The sequence below is a fragment of the Buteo buteo genome, chromosome 12, assembly GCF_964188355.1.
Source record: "Buteo buteo chromosome 12, bButBut1.hap1.1, whole genome shotgun sequence".
Lineage (NCBI taxonomy): Eukaryota > Metazoa > Chordata > Aves > Accipitriformes > Accipitridae > Buteo > Buteo buteo.
In genome coordinates this window covers 39,646,889-39,660,017 of record NC_134182.1, presented here as the reverse complement: position 1 = coordinate 39,660,017, position 13,129 = coordinate 39,646,889, and the positions used below count along the sequence as shown (strand labels likewise).

Here is a 13,129-nt window from a genome sequence, read left to right as displayed (position 1 = left end):
AAGTTTTCAAGTGCTCAGTGTTACTGCATACAATTACTGCCTCGGGGACACGCTGGATGCACACAGGCATCCAGGCTCCACTCCCTCCCCTGCCCACTACCCCCCCCCCCCCAAATCCTCTTTCCCTTTGCTTTCAGGGACCTCCCGCATTCAGGGCCTGACTTGTTCCCACCAGGCACAGCAGATCGTGGGGAAATCTCCTTCATGCCTTATCTCGGGATAAGGATATCTCTTATTTTCCTCCCCCAACAGCAGATCATCTCGGGATGTGTTTTTGCTCATTAGTCCGGCATTGCAAAACCTACATGCAGTAAACCTTTCCCCTTCGAACGAATAAATAAACCCCTGAAAACTGGTCTCGCTCTGCTTCCCCACACCATCCCCAGCCCACACATTGCACGGTGCAGCCTGGGGATGGGAACGCGGGGAGCGACTGCCTAATTCATCTCCAACCTCTAGCTGGTCTCCCGAGAAAACAAACAGATCCCCCGTGAAAAACAAGCCGGGCTTTGAAATACTTTCCGTTTCCATCCCTCTGTTTTGCTTATGCTGGGAAGGATGTTTGAGGGCTGAGTCCCCGGATGATGTAAATCCATTATGTCAGGATCTGGCCGCTGGTTTCCACCCTGATATCACCCCTTTCTCACGGAGCGCTCCGGGGACCCGGGGTTCTTGGTGGAGGTTTTTCCCCACATCCCTCCCCGGACCAGTCTGGGTTTCCACGCTGACGTTCATTCCCTGGGACCCAACTCCCTTGCAGATGTAGTTTTCCAAGCACCACAATCTCCCTCGACCGTCGATGGTCTGCCCCATAAGCTTCTTCTTGCACCTTCCCAGGAGGCGATGGGTGGTCGTGGGGTGCCGTGGTCCGTGCTCCACGGCGGGCAGCTGCCTGCTCTGGCAGGGCCAGCCCCATGGACCCCGGGAGCCTCTTCCCTGGCTGCAAGGCAGCTCCCCCTGACGTGTCGGACATATGATGTTTTCTCGAGCCCTGGAATAAATAACCCCCCAAACGCACATCCTCCCACGCAGGCGGCCAGCTCCTGCAGCCCGCGGTCAGCTGCACCGTCCGGCACTGCCCGACTCTGCGTGCCGTGGATCCCCCGCACCGGCGAAGGCGCAGGAGAGGTAAGGGGGTTTCCTCTGTCCCCAAGCAGTCACTGCGGGGTTGTGGCGATGCCGCAAGTTCGGCTCCTACCGCAGTCTTTGGTCCCTCGCTTTGCTCATTCCCGAAGGTCTGGGCTCCGGCCGCCTTCTCCCCTCTTGCTCCGGCCACGCGGTCGGGCCGTGGGGTGGGTTGCGTCCCGCTCATCGGCAAAGCAGGCAGGTCACCCGGTGTGGCAGGACGGGCAGGCAGGGCTCCTGGTGCTGGCCTCAGCGCATCGCTTCGTCCCTCTGCTCTGCCTGCGGAGCGACAGGAGGATGGCTGCCGTGCCGGCTCCCAAGGGCATCCCCAAAACCCTTGGGAAAGCTGCATCTCCGCTGCCCGAAGTGCAGCCCTGAAGGCTGAGCTGGGAGGGCAGCAGGCTGCGCGGGTGTCCTCGCAGCGCCGGGGGCAAAGCCCGTCCCAAAACCCTGCCAGGAGCGGTTCAGCTCCGTCAAGGAGCTCGGGACCCCCGTGTCCTGCCCTGTGTTGCCCTCGCGTCCTCCCCAGCTACCCCGCAGCTCACCAGGAGTGAGCGCTTCCATCCCCCGGGGGTGCAAAACACCCCAGCAAAACACACCCAGCGCTGTCTGCAAGCGGCCAAGCAGGTGGGCAGGATGAGGCCAGAGCTGGCTCGGCTCGGACGGCCACAGTGGCCCCGGGGCTGGGCTGCGCTCCATGGATGACCTGTCAAGCAGTGATGGATGGAGAGCTGGAGACAGCTCTGGGCCCGCCGTCTCCCTAAGGCAGGTGCTCCGCTCTCGCCGCTGCCGGTTGCCGCTTGGCCGCAGCCCTGCCTTCACGCCTCGCAGCTGCCGGGCACGGGAGGAGCCGATTCCCCACCGGTGACCGCGGTGTCCCACCGAGCCGTGCCACGCCGGGGAAATGGGGCTGCGCGGGGTCTGCTTCCCTGCGGCTCTTCTCGTCCTCGCAGCCGCAGGGGTCCGGAGCCGGCAGGCGGGTGAGTGAGGACATCCCTGTGCCCGGGGAGATGTCCCACCGTGGGGCACGCGTGTCCCCGTGGGAGATGCCGCGCTCCAGCCCGCCTAGCTGGGATCCCACATAGCCCGGCTGGGTCTCCGTGCTCTGCCCCGCAGGACCGTGCACCCTCCACGTGCTGGTGGCCCTGGATGTCACCGACTACCAGCAATCCAACCTGCAGCCCTACCTGGAGCGGGTCCTGCGGGACCTGACCGCGCTGGACCACCTCACCTGCAGCCCGCTCAACCTGAGCCTCAGCCTGCAGAGCACGCAGCGGGAAGGGGAAACCCTTTTCCAGGAGCGGCTGCGGGAGCCCTGGATGGACGTGCTGCAACGCCTGGCACGGGCGCACGCTTTCCAGCGCTCCTACCTCAACCAGCTCGCCCTGCAGAGCTTCCTCGGCACCCTGGCGCGGCAGGCGGCTGATGCCAAGGTATAGCACCGGCACAGGCGTGCCCATCGCTCCCCATGCGCTCCCACTCTTGGGGGCTGCTGTAGAGCACCGGACCCCCCCCCCCCCACTCCTTGCTCAGGTGCTGCTGGTGTTCACGGATGGGCTGGACGACGATGCGAGGAAGATGAAGGAGGAGGCAACGTCGGCTTGGCTGCAAGGTGGGACGGCGACGGCTGCGTGGGGCTCGGATGGGTGAGCCCTGTGAGTGGGGAAAGCTGGCGGGGACCCGGGGGGGGGCCACCCGGCACAGTGTGACACCCCACAACACCCCGTCCCCTCCAGACCAGGCTGACCTGCTGGTGACGGTGGCGGTGAACAACGTCACGGGGCTGGGGGACCTGCAGCAGATGGAATTTGGGAGATGGCTGGCGGGCGGGCAGCACCTCACCGTGGACATGCCGGAGGTCGGCGGGCACGTGGCGCAGGAGCTGGTGAGGATGGGTTGTGGTGGGGAGGGTGGTGGGGGTCCCGCGGGCTCTGAGCGGGGTTGCCACCCTCTCCCCACAGCTGGCCCTGGCAGAACGGACGTGCTGCCAGATGTGTCCCTGCACCTGCGTGGGGCTGCCCGGTCCACGAGGCCCCGGTGGCTCCCACGGGGAGAAGGTAAGGGACCGGGGGAGTGGGGTGATGCAGGAGGGATGCCCAGTGCCGCAGACAGCCCGGAGCAGGGCTTAGACCTTTCCCTTCCCCATCAGAGGGGATGTTTCCCCAGGCCCCCCACCATGCCCGTAGGAGAGCAGTCCCACCGTTCCCGTCCCTCTCTGCTGGGACAGATGGGTGGGCTCTGGGCCGTGCCCGCCTTGATGCTGCTGCCACGGTGCCAAAGCGCTGAGCGAAGCAGGGGGAAACTGAGGCCCAGGGGATGAGGGGGTCTCCCCACACTCCCCCAGGAGAATTCCACCCCTGTGCTGCATGCACAGCCCCGGATCCCTTTCCCAGGGCCAAGAGGAGCCCTGGGAGCTCGGCTCAGCTCAAGCCCTTCCTCCCCGAGCTGGGAAGGGAGCCCAGCCAAGCTGGCTCCCAGCCCAGGGTCCATCCTCGGGCTGGGGGGTCACGGCTGCCTCTTCCAGGGTCTCTCTGTTCTAGGGGGTGACAGGCAGCAAGGGGCGTGCTGGAGACGAGGGCGAGCATGGACACAGCGTGAGTTGGCCGTGGGACCCCCAGGGGTAGGAGAGGGTGGCCCCGTGGGTAAGGGGACCCCCGTCACCGCGTTGCCTCTGATGGCCCCCCCTCCCCTCCCGAGCGCAGGGGGAGCAGGGACCCCGAGGTCTTCACGGCAGCCGAGGGATGCAGGGATGCCCAGGGCAGCATGGACCGAAGGTGAGGGGCTGTCCCAGCCCGGCGTGGCTCTGTCCCGCAGCGAGGGTGCCCACCGCTCCCCGGCTGCTCTTCTTTGTCTCTTTGCAGGGCTTCATGGGTCACCCCGGGGAGCAGGTACGTCCCTGCCTCGTGGTTTATCCTGTGGCTCCTGCGGGCACCGATGGTGGCCAAGGCCATGGACAGCTGGCGGCGGCAGGGAGACCTCGAGGACGGGCAGGGAAGAGAGGGACGCGGGGAGGGGAATGGCAGATGGTCATGATGGAGGGGTGGGATGGCCTGGGGTGCTGGGGGAAATGGGGCAAAGCCAGAACCTGGCTATTGCACCCCATGACATATAACCTGGCACCAGACCGTGTCACCTCCTTGCAGGGACCTCCTGGAGAAGCCGGTTATGACGGTGTGGACGGGGAGCAGGTGAGCTGTGCAGTGGCACATTACACCAGCCAGCCGGTGCAACCACCCCTCCATCCCGGCACAGACACCCAAGTGGGACCAGGCACGGCCACAGCCTCCTCTCTCCTCCCCAGGGTGAAGCGGGGACCCCCGGCCACCCCGGAGAGAAGGGGTCCCGGGGGAGGCAGGTACGGCACTGCACTGCTGAGCCTCGGCAAAGCGCTGCCTCCTTCGCCCATCGCCTGGTTGCTAAATCCCTTCCTCCTGCCTTCACTTAGGGGCGGAAAGGTTCCCGGGGTGCCCGGGGGGAGAAGGGTCCCCCAGGCCCTTGCGGCGAGGTGGTAAGTAATGGGCTCGCAGCCCCGCGGCTCCATAGGGTGCTGGGAGGCTCGCTCAGCACCCACCTCTGCTCCCCAGGGGCCACCCGGGAGGACAAGCCCCGAGCCCGGCACCCCAGGGTGGAGAGGAGATGGGGGTCCCCAGGTAAGGTCTGGCAGGGGCCAGGACCATGCTGGGGGATGCCGGGTGGCAGCAGTGGAGCAGGCGGTCGGCAGGACCTTTTTGGGGATGAGATGTGCAGATAGAACAGCCAGGAACTCTGCTTCCCTCTCAATGCCCGTGATTTCCAGGGAGACCCCGGCCAGGAGGGTCCCCCGGGGCCACCGGGGCCCCCGGGTCCCCCTGCTCACCCGGTAGGTGCTGCGGGCAGGGGGGCACCGAGGTCCACGCCGGGTGCCCCGGTGCCACGTGCCCCTGTCGTGGGGACACGGCGGCTGATGGCATTTTCCTCCACAGACCTCCTGCCAGAAAGGGCAGCAGGGAGTGCAGGTAGGGCTGGCAGAGCCCAGGGATGCGGGGGTCCGTCTGCCCTGGGGAGCGGGGACATCTCCCTGCTGGAGCCTGAGCCATCCTGTCTCCCTGCAGGGCAAGAAGGGGAACCGTGGCAGCCCTGGCCCCGAGGGACAGAAGGGCTACGGAGGTGCCCAGGTAAGGCCAGGGCAGACCCCGCTGGCACCGAGACCCCCGGGTGGGCACCGCCGCTGCCCCCTCCATTCTCCCTTTGCAGGGGCTGCCGGGGCTGCGGGGGACGAACGGTGTCACCGGTCACCCAGGGCGCAGAGGACTTCAGGTGCCATCCCCCTCCCAGTGCTGGGGTCCTTGGTGGGTGCTGGTGGCCACCCCAAGCTGGTGGCCGTGCCGGTGGGTGCCCAACCCACAGGTGCTCCCCAGCATCCTCGATCTGCCTCTGCCTTTCACCTAGGGTCTGCCCGGAGCGGATGGCTCTCAGGGAGCAGTCGGACCAGCTGGTCCCAAAGGGGACAAGGTGAGGGATACCACGGCATGGCATTTCACCGCGTCCCCTGTGCACCCCCAGCCTGCAGCCCTGCTTTCTCTTCCAGGGGCGGGCAGGAGACAAGGGCAAGAAGGGGAGCGTGGGACCGCGGGGACCCAAAGGCACCCTGGTAAGGCTGTGTCCCTCGGGGCCGTGGCATCCTCCCCGGGGGCACTGCAGCAGTGGAAAAGCCGTGGCCAAAGAAGCTTTGGGAAGAGGGGCGTTTTTGTAGGTCCTACAATAATCTGCTTTGGGATTTTTCTCCCCTCCCAGGGTGAGAACGGCTGTGACCGGAGAGGTGCTCCAGGGAGGAAGGGTGACAAGGTACCGGCAGCGCGGAGCAGGGATGGAGGCGGGTGGGATGAGCGTGGGGCAGAGCTCCGTCCCTGCCCGTGGGGCTGCCGGGGGTCCCGACCCCCCTCACGTGTGATGCTTCCCCCAGGGTGCTCGGGGCCTGCCGGGATACCCCGGGGCTCAGGTGAGTGCGTGGGGGGCCAGGAGGGGACACGGGGACCTGACCAGGGCTGGCCAGTCCACGCCGTGGGCTGCTGGCAAGGACACGGTCAGCTTCCTCCGAGTGTCCCCCCCCCAGGGTGATGGGGGTGAGAGAGGATCCCCTGGGGACAAGGGTGCACGAGGGCTGCCCGGGCGCAGGGTGAGTATGGTGCAGCCCCCTCCCCGCTCCCCCCTGCCGTGCCCACCCGCTCAACTCCTCGGGGTTTTCCAGGGCCATCCCGGGAGCAGAGGAGAAGCAGGTGGCCGCGGCAGTGCGGGACCTCCGGGAGAGATGGTGACTCCTTGCAAATTCCCTTTTTCCTACCACATTTCTGCAACCATCCCGTGTTGTGCAAAGAGCAGGGAAGCCCCGGTGCTCGGGGATGTGTTCCCTGACCATATTTCCTCTTTATTTCTCTCCTCTCCCGCTGCTCCAGGGCCCAAAGGGCTCGCCGGGCACTCCCCCCTCCACGGTACGGGATGCTGGCGTAGGGCCGGCTGGGGATGGGGACCCGGCCTCGAGGGGTGTCCTCGGGGGACAGAGAGGAGCTCGGTGGCCGCCTGGCCCCAGCAAGCCTTGCTGGGTTTGCTGGGAAGAGCTGGGTGGGAGAGCCGGGACTGACGCCGCTTTGTGCATCCCTCCAGCCTTGCGAGCTCAAGGCTTTCATCCGCCGGAGCTGCGGTGAGAGCCTGGGATAACGGCGGGAATGGCAAGGAGGGGATGGGGACCGGCTCGGTGGGGGGACCAGGGCAGAGGGGACAGAGGGACGGCTGGATGACGGGGGCACAGCCGACGGATGTGTGCCTGGAGGATGGCAGCAGTGGGCGGGTGGGCACGGGTCTCACGAGCACAAGGTGTCCGGGGGGGGGGGGGGCTTTTCCAGCAGCCCCTGAGATGCCACCATCCCCTCGCAGTCACCACCTCGCCCTCCTGCCCGCTTTTCCCCACCGAGCTGGTTCTGGTGCTGGAAACCTCATCCACCGTATCGCCAGCCCTCTTCTCCCGCATGAAGGAGCTGCTGGCCCTGCTGCTGCGGGACCTGCAGATCTCCCCCTCGGGCTGCCCGGCGGGGGCCAGGGTGGCCATGCTGGCCTACGCGGCCACCCCTACCTACCTGCTGCGTGCCGGGGAGATGGGGAGCAGGACCGCGCTGCTGAACCGCCTCCGCCGCCTCTCGCCCACCCGTTCCTCCCGCCGCGGCCGCCTGGCCGCCGCCATGCGTTTCGTGGGGCACCACGTGCTCAAAAGGGTCCGGCCGGCCGCCCTGGGCAGGAAAGTGGTCCTCTTCGTCACCAGCGGCCGAAACCAGAACCTGGAGGGCATCGGGGAGGTTGCTCTGCAGTACGAAGCCCTGGGCATCGTGCCGGCAGTGCTCACCTTCAACCCGCTGCCCGAGGTGGTGCGGGCTTTCCAGGTGAGCCTCGGGGCTGGTGGCTTCTCCCCCCGGTCCCTTGTGTCCCCCCCCAGCCCTCACCCCTCACCCCGGCTCTGCCTCGCCCCCAGGTTAACAGCCTCTTCCGAGTGGTCCAGCTCTCGGCGGCGGAGCCGGCTGGCGATGCGGCGGTGCTGCGGGATGCGGTGCTGCCCTGCATCCTCTGCTTCGGTAGGCAGCCCCAGGGCTGCACCGGGGATGGGTGCCGGCCGGCTCCGGGGCTCAGCCTCCATCTCTTCCCATCGCAGATCTCTGCCACCCCGAGAGCTGCACCGCAGCCGTGCCGTCCCCTGACCCGCCGGACGTGGACTTGGCCTTGGTGGTGGACAACGCAGCCCCGGGGATGCTGGCGGAGAGGCTGGAGGCTGTCGGCGAGCTCTTCCACCATCTCCTGGGGCGCCTGCAGCTCACGGGGCCGGATCTGGTGCAGCGCGGCACCCGCGTCGCCCTGGTGCTGACGGGACCCTCCGCTCCCGGGCAGGATTTGGCCGAGGTCCCCTTCGGGCTGCCCGGCTCTGGGGAGCAGCTCCGGGAGCGTCTCCACCTCGCCTTGGTGCCCAGGCCGGCTGCGGCATCCGCCAGCGGCGCGGTGGTGTGGACCCTCCGGCACATCTTCCCGCAGGGCTCCGGAGACCGGCTCCGCGTCCTCTTCGTGGTGGGGACGGGGGCCGCGTTGTTGTGGGACGGGGAGGCACGGCAGGCGCTGGCCCCCTTTGCCCCGTGTGAGGATTTTGGCATCTTGGTGCTCTCCCTGGGGCGAGCCGGGACAGAGCAGCCGGAGGCGGCCGTGCCGGAGGCACTGCCGGCATGGCGGTACCATTCCCTGCGCCTGGGCTCGGTTCACCCACCCGAGATGGGATACGCGGAGAGGACGGCGCTGGGCTTCCTCCGGAGGCTGCGGGGTGAGCGGGGTGGGGAGGTCTTGGGGGGCTGGAGCATCTCCGGGTGCTGTTCCCGGCTGCTCCGGGAGCAGGCGGCTTCAATCCCCCCCAAACCTCCTTGCCTGCACCTCTGTCACACCTCCGCTATCGCTTCTGCTCCGCAGCGGAGAGCAGCCAGCACCCCGGCACCCCGGGGTGCCCCCAGAAGATGCCCTCCGCCGGCACCAGGACCGGCAAGCCCCCCCCAGGGACCCCTGCGCAGTGAGTGAGCGGCATCGGGACCATCCCCTGCTTGTGCATCCCTCGGTGCCCCGTGATACGAGTTGGGGGGCTGGGGGGGGGTTGTACCTCCTCTTCCCAGAGAGGGGGTCCTCCATCCCCCAGCACGTACTGGGGGGTGTTTGCTCTGATTCCCCTTCCCAGGACCCCCGAGGTCCCCACTGGGATGCCCACGGCACCCACCAGCCCCGGTAAGGGCCGGAGGGCTGCGGCCGTTCCCGGACCGTGCACCCTGGACAAGGACCCCGGCAGCGCCTGCGCCCGATTCTCCGTGATGTGGTACCACCGGCGGGAGACGGGGTCCTGCGAGCGCTTCTGGTACGGGGGCTGCGGGGGCAACGCCAACCGCTTCGGCAGCGAGCAGGACTGCATCCGCGCCTGCGTGGACCCGGGTAGGCGAGGGTGGGCAAGGGACCTGGGGGGGCACAACCATGGGGGTGCCCCCAGCCGGAGCAGGGGGCACGGTTGAGATTTCGGTGCCGCCGCTCGGCTGATGCCGTGACCGTCCCGGGCAGGTCTTGACGAAGCCGGCGTGGGCGAGAGCAACGTGACGCGGGGTGAGGAGCGTGCGAGGCGGGGGGGTTAAAGGGGGTGTCCTTGTGGTGGGTGACTCGTGAGCAGAAAGCCGGCAGGGAAGCAGGCAGGGCTGCCGGCTCCTGCACCGGCTGGCTCGTGGGGTGCATTTCCCGGCACGCAACCGCGCGGCGCGCTCTGGCCCTGCCGTAAGGGTGCTGTGCCCCCCGCCTCGCAGCTGCCTGCCTGGAGGCGAGGGACCCGGGACCCTGCCACTCCTTCTCGCCCAAGTGGTTCTTCGAGGGTCACCAACCCGGCCGCTGCTCGCTTTTCTGGTACGGGGGCTGCGGCGGCAGCCGCAATCGCTTCGAGAGCCGGGAGCAGTGCGAAGCCGCCTGCCTGTCCCCGGGCAGGGCGAACCCCCCGGCCCCCCACCCCGTCAACGCCTCTGCCTGCACCTCTGCGCCCGGCTACTAGGGCTGACACCCCCCTTATCGGGGTTTGGGGTGCCTCCGGTGTCCGTCCCCCCCCCCCCCTCCGGGATGCGGCACCCGGAGGCGCAGCGCTCGTCCTCTGCAAACCTCGCCTGCCCCTGCCTGCGCAGGCTCGAGAAACGAGGACACTTGAATTATTGCACAAGGACCTCGAGGTCCTGCCAAGTTTCTGACAGCTCATCTTCAGCTGCTCCATCACTGGGGGGGGCGGGGGGGGGGGGGGAAGGCTGAGCCGGTGGCGGGGGTGCTGAGCCCTTGCAAAACTCCGCACACCCTTTGCCATCCGCTGCTCCGGGTGAATGCTGGTGCCCAGGGCTGGCCGGTCAGCCCGGGAACCTTTCAAATAAAAACCACACCACGGTTTGTGCTCGCCGGCGCAGCTGAGCTGGGGGTGGGCGAGGGTTTTGGGGAGGGGGGGGGATACCCCAGAGCCGCAGGAGGCCCTGGACGGGAGCCCCGCATCCCAGCCAGCCGCAGCTGCGCTCTCCCTGCGGGGAGAAGCTTCCCTGGCTGCCAAGAGTGGGGAGCGGGGGCCAGATCCAGGCGTGGGGGTGGCGGGGTGCTCGTGGCCCCCACCCCGGGATGGCCGCAGTGCCGGTGGGAGGCAGCTGCGCTGCTGGCGGGCTCCCGTCCCCGGGGAGGGGGCTGCGGCTGCGCTGCTCCACGCTCCCCCCACTCTGCACTGGATGCTTGGCCCTGGGACCAGCATCCCGGTCCTAACAATGCCTGATCCTAATAACACCAGCATCCCGGTCCTAATAACGCTTGATCCTAATAACACCAGCATCCCGGTCCTAATAATGCCTGATCCTAATAACACCAGCATCCCGGTCCTAATAACGCTTGATCCTAATAACACCAGCATCCCGGTCCTAATAATCCCAGTCCTCAGGCAGTGTCTGGTGGCCGTGACCGCCTTTGACATGGGCTGTTGCCAGGAATAGCTCCGAGTCCTGATTCTTCCCCTTATCCTTTATTCAGTTCCGCAGAGCGGGAGAGGACAGATACATTTTTCAGGACAACCTTGCCTCTGGCAGGGCTGGCAGGAGGAGCAGGCAGCTCAGGTCAGTCCCGTGCCTCGGTGCCGAGCGATGCTCGGGGGGGTGCCCCCCCGTGAGCCCCCAGGCTGTGGCCGCATCAGAAATTCACCTAAATTCTGCTCAGAGCCCCTAAACACATTTTTAAGGCAAAGGAAGCCGGGAGCCGCCGGGAGCCGGGCGAGCAGGGAGCGAAGAACTGGAACGGAGAATTTTGTTTCTTTAAATGTCATGTTTTTTTAAGCTCATTTTTGCACTTGGGTTTGGCGAAGCTGGGAAGACTTAAGTGACAAACCAGCTGTCCCCCGGCACAGCGCGGCGCTCGCCCAAGCAGCCACCCACCCACCGCCTCCGGCCCCCCCCCAGCACCGCAGTTGCAGCAGGGATGCGGTGCTGCACGGCGAAGCGGAGCCCCCCGCATCCCTCCAACGCCAACCCCCCGACCCCACAACCTCCTGCTCGGCCCCGTGGCATCGCGTGGGCCCCGGCACCTCCCGAAATTGGGGTGGGTGAGGGGTTGCCGGCGGGGGCAGCTGCAGAGGTGTCGGCGATGCTCCTGGAGGGACGGAGGGGCTGCGGCAACGCCGTGTCCGTTGGGGATGCTGCAAGGCAAACCTGGCACCGTGAGGGTGCTGCTGGGTGGGTGGGGGTCCCCCAGTCCTCCCTGCCAGCCCCCTGCCCACTCCTGTGGGCAGCGGGACCCTTTGCACTCACCCGGCAAGGCTAAGCCCAGTAGACAGGGACGATGCTGCAGAGGATGCTGGCTGTGGTACCCAGGAGGAAGCGATCAGCCAGGGGCATGGCGAGCCTTTTCTCAACCTGGCGAGGGGAGAGAAGAAAAAATGAGGCAGAAGCAGCGTGATGCTGCACCCCAGTTCTTCATTGTGGGGGGGGTTGCATGAGGCACGGTGCCCGGGGCACTGCCACGTGCCCCCTATGCCCCATCCTGCCCCAGCCGGTGCCGAGCGGGGTGGCCGGCGCTCACCTGCCGGCGCTGGAAGGTCTCGGCGACGGTGTCCAGCCCCGGGATGTTGTCCTTGTCCACGCGGGTGACATAGCAGGCATGGTCGAGCCGGGATCTGTAGGTCACCAGCAGCTGTTTGCAAACAGACCCACATCAGCTCGGTCCCATCACCCCTTCCCCGTCCCCCCCGGCCGCGCAGGGCTCCCCGCTTACGTTCTTGTAATCATAAATGACCATGGCCGAGTCTCCATCTCCACCGTCCAGGTAGAAAGTGGCCGCATCCTCTTCCCAGGCCGGTTCTCTCCACACCCCCATCCGCAGGACCTGGGGGGGGGAAATGGGGGGAGCTCACCTCCTGCACCAGCTCCTTCCCAGGGGTGATGGGGGTCCCTACTCACGGCGTCGGCGTGCTGCTGGTCCGCGCGCAGCCACATCAGCAGGGCGCCGGCGATGATGACCACCAGCAGGACCACCACCACCACCACGATGAGGAGGCACTTGAGGTGGTGGCAGCTGAGGAGCTTGCGGGGCAGGTAGCAGAGCAGGCGAGGTACGAAGCAGAGGGACCGCTTGATGCAGGCGCAGCCGGGGCAGCCGGGACATTTGGGGCATTTGCAGCACCGGGGCATGCAGCATCGGGCGCATTTGGAGCAGCAAACGGCGCAGGGCCAGCAGCAGCAGCCCGGCTTGCAGCATCCCTGGGAGCAACACTTCTCCGGGTCCTATAGGCATGGGAAAGGCGGAAAGCCGGGATGAGGGGGAAGGAGATGAGAGCTGGGGGATGCGGGAGGGCTGGGGATGGGTTTGCCCCGGGGAGCAGCTCCCATCCCGCTGCCCTGGGCTCTGGGGATGCAGCATCCCGCAGGCTCTTCCTCCATCCAGCGTGCACCGGTGTCTCGCTGGGATAAACCGGGCAAAGCCCTGTGCCGAGCATCTCTGCTGGGCACAGGGATGCTCCCAGCGTGACCGTGCCACCCTGCTGCTGGTTGCAGAGACTCACCAGTGGCTCTTCAACCACCACCTGCTTCATGCTGCTCTCCATGGCTGCTGCCTCCTCCTCCTCCTCTTCCTCCTCCTCCTCCCAGCCCAGGCTGCCCCGCAGCAGCCGGGGCAGAGGGTTTTATACCAGGGCACAGGGGTGGGGAACGGGGTGGCCCCCGTGAACGGGCTCATGGCCCCGGTGTGCAATCGGGCTTTGGCATGCCACCCACTTCACTTGTGTTTGCTGACCGCCTCCCCCGGGGCTGGGTTCCCCTGGGAACCCGCTGGTCGAGAGGCTCTGAGGGCACTTGTCCCCGAGCACGAGGGGTCTCTCTGCTGCCCTTGGAGCGAGGTGTTGGGGCCAAAACAAACCCTCCTGCATGGGTTAGAGCTGCTCTCCAGGGTGGAGCATCCGGCGATGGCTGTG

At 67.0% G+C, this 13,129-nt stretch overlaps 2 protein-coding genes across 7 annotated transcripts; one reads left to right on the top strand and one right to left on the bottom strand.

Moving 5' to 3' along the window:
- Positions 1 to 209: 209 nt before the first annotated feature.
- On the top strand, positions 210 to 10,075 carry LOC142038260 (uncharacterized). Of its 5 annotated transcripts, XM_075043524.1 has the most exons (32): positions 215 to 1,128; positions 1,957 to 2,105; positions 2,242 to 2,558; positions 2,659 to 2,737; positions 2,862 to 3,010; positions 3,087 to 3,182; positions 3,666 to 3,719; positions 3,828 to 3,899; positions 3,987 to 4,013; positions 4,269 to 4,313; positions 4,427 to 4,480; positions 4,571 to 4,633; positions 4,710 to 4,775; positions 4,922 to 4,984; positions 5,088 to 5,120; positions 5,217 to 5,279; positions 5,359 to 5,421; positions 5,554 to 5,616; positions 5,693 to 5,755; positions 5,899 to 5,949; positions 6,068 to 6,103; positions 6,218 to 6,280; positions 6,353 to 6,415; positions 6,558 to 6,593; positions 6,766 to 6,802; positions 7,036 to 7,535; positions 7,625 to 7,724; positions 7,802 to 8,455; positions 8,599 to 8,695; positions 8,858 to 9,105; positions 9,229 to 9,270; positions 9,465 to 10,075. In XM_075043524.1, exons 2-32 carry the CDS (start codon positions 2,030 to 2,032, stop codon positions 9,701 to 9,703), a joined length of 3,612 nt encoding a protein of 1,203 aa, XP_074899625.1. In that variant the 5' UTR covers positions 215 to 1,128; positions 1,957 to 2,029; the 3' UTR covers positions 9,704 to 10,075. The 5 variants fall into 5 exon arrangements, with proteins under 5 accessions (XP_074899624.1, XP_074899623.1, XP_074899622.1 ...); XM_075043523.1 differs by having other exon boundaries at positions 210 to 1,128; positions 1,895 to 2,105; positions 3,987 to 4,313; XM_075043522.1 differs by having other exon boundaries at positions 210 to 1,128; positions 1,891 to 2,105; positions 3,987 to 4,313.
- Positions 10,076 to 10,721: 646 nt separating this feature from the next.
- On the bottom strand, positions 10,722 to 12,808 carry LOC142037640 (surfactant protein C-like). 2 transcript variants are annotated; one of them, XM_075042110.1, is made up of 6 exons: positions 12,722 to 12,808; positions 12,120 to 12,443; positions 11,935 to 12,045; positions 11,743 to 11,853; positions 11,472 to 11,576; positions 10,722 to 10,956 (listed from the first exon to the last, which is right to left on the bottom strand). In XM_075042110.1, exons 1-5 carry the CDS (start codon positions 12,761 to 12,763, stop codon positions 11,481 to 11,483), a joined length of 684 nt encoding a protein of 227 aa, XP_074898211.1. In that variant the 5' UTR covers positions 12,764 to 12,808; the 3' UTR covers positions 10,722 to 10,956; positions 11,472 to 11,480. The 2 variants fall into 2 exon arrangements, with proteins under 2 accessions (XP_074898211.1, XP_074898210.1); XM_075042109.1 differs by lacking the exon at positions 10,722 to 10,956 and adding an exon at positions 11,264 to 11,359.
- Positions 12,809 to 13,129: the final 321 nt, after the last annotated feature.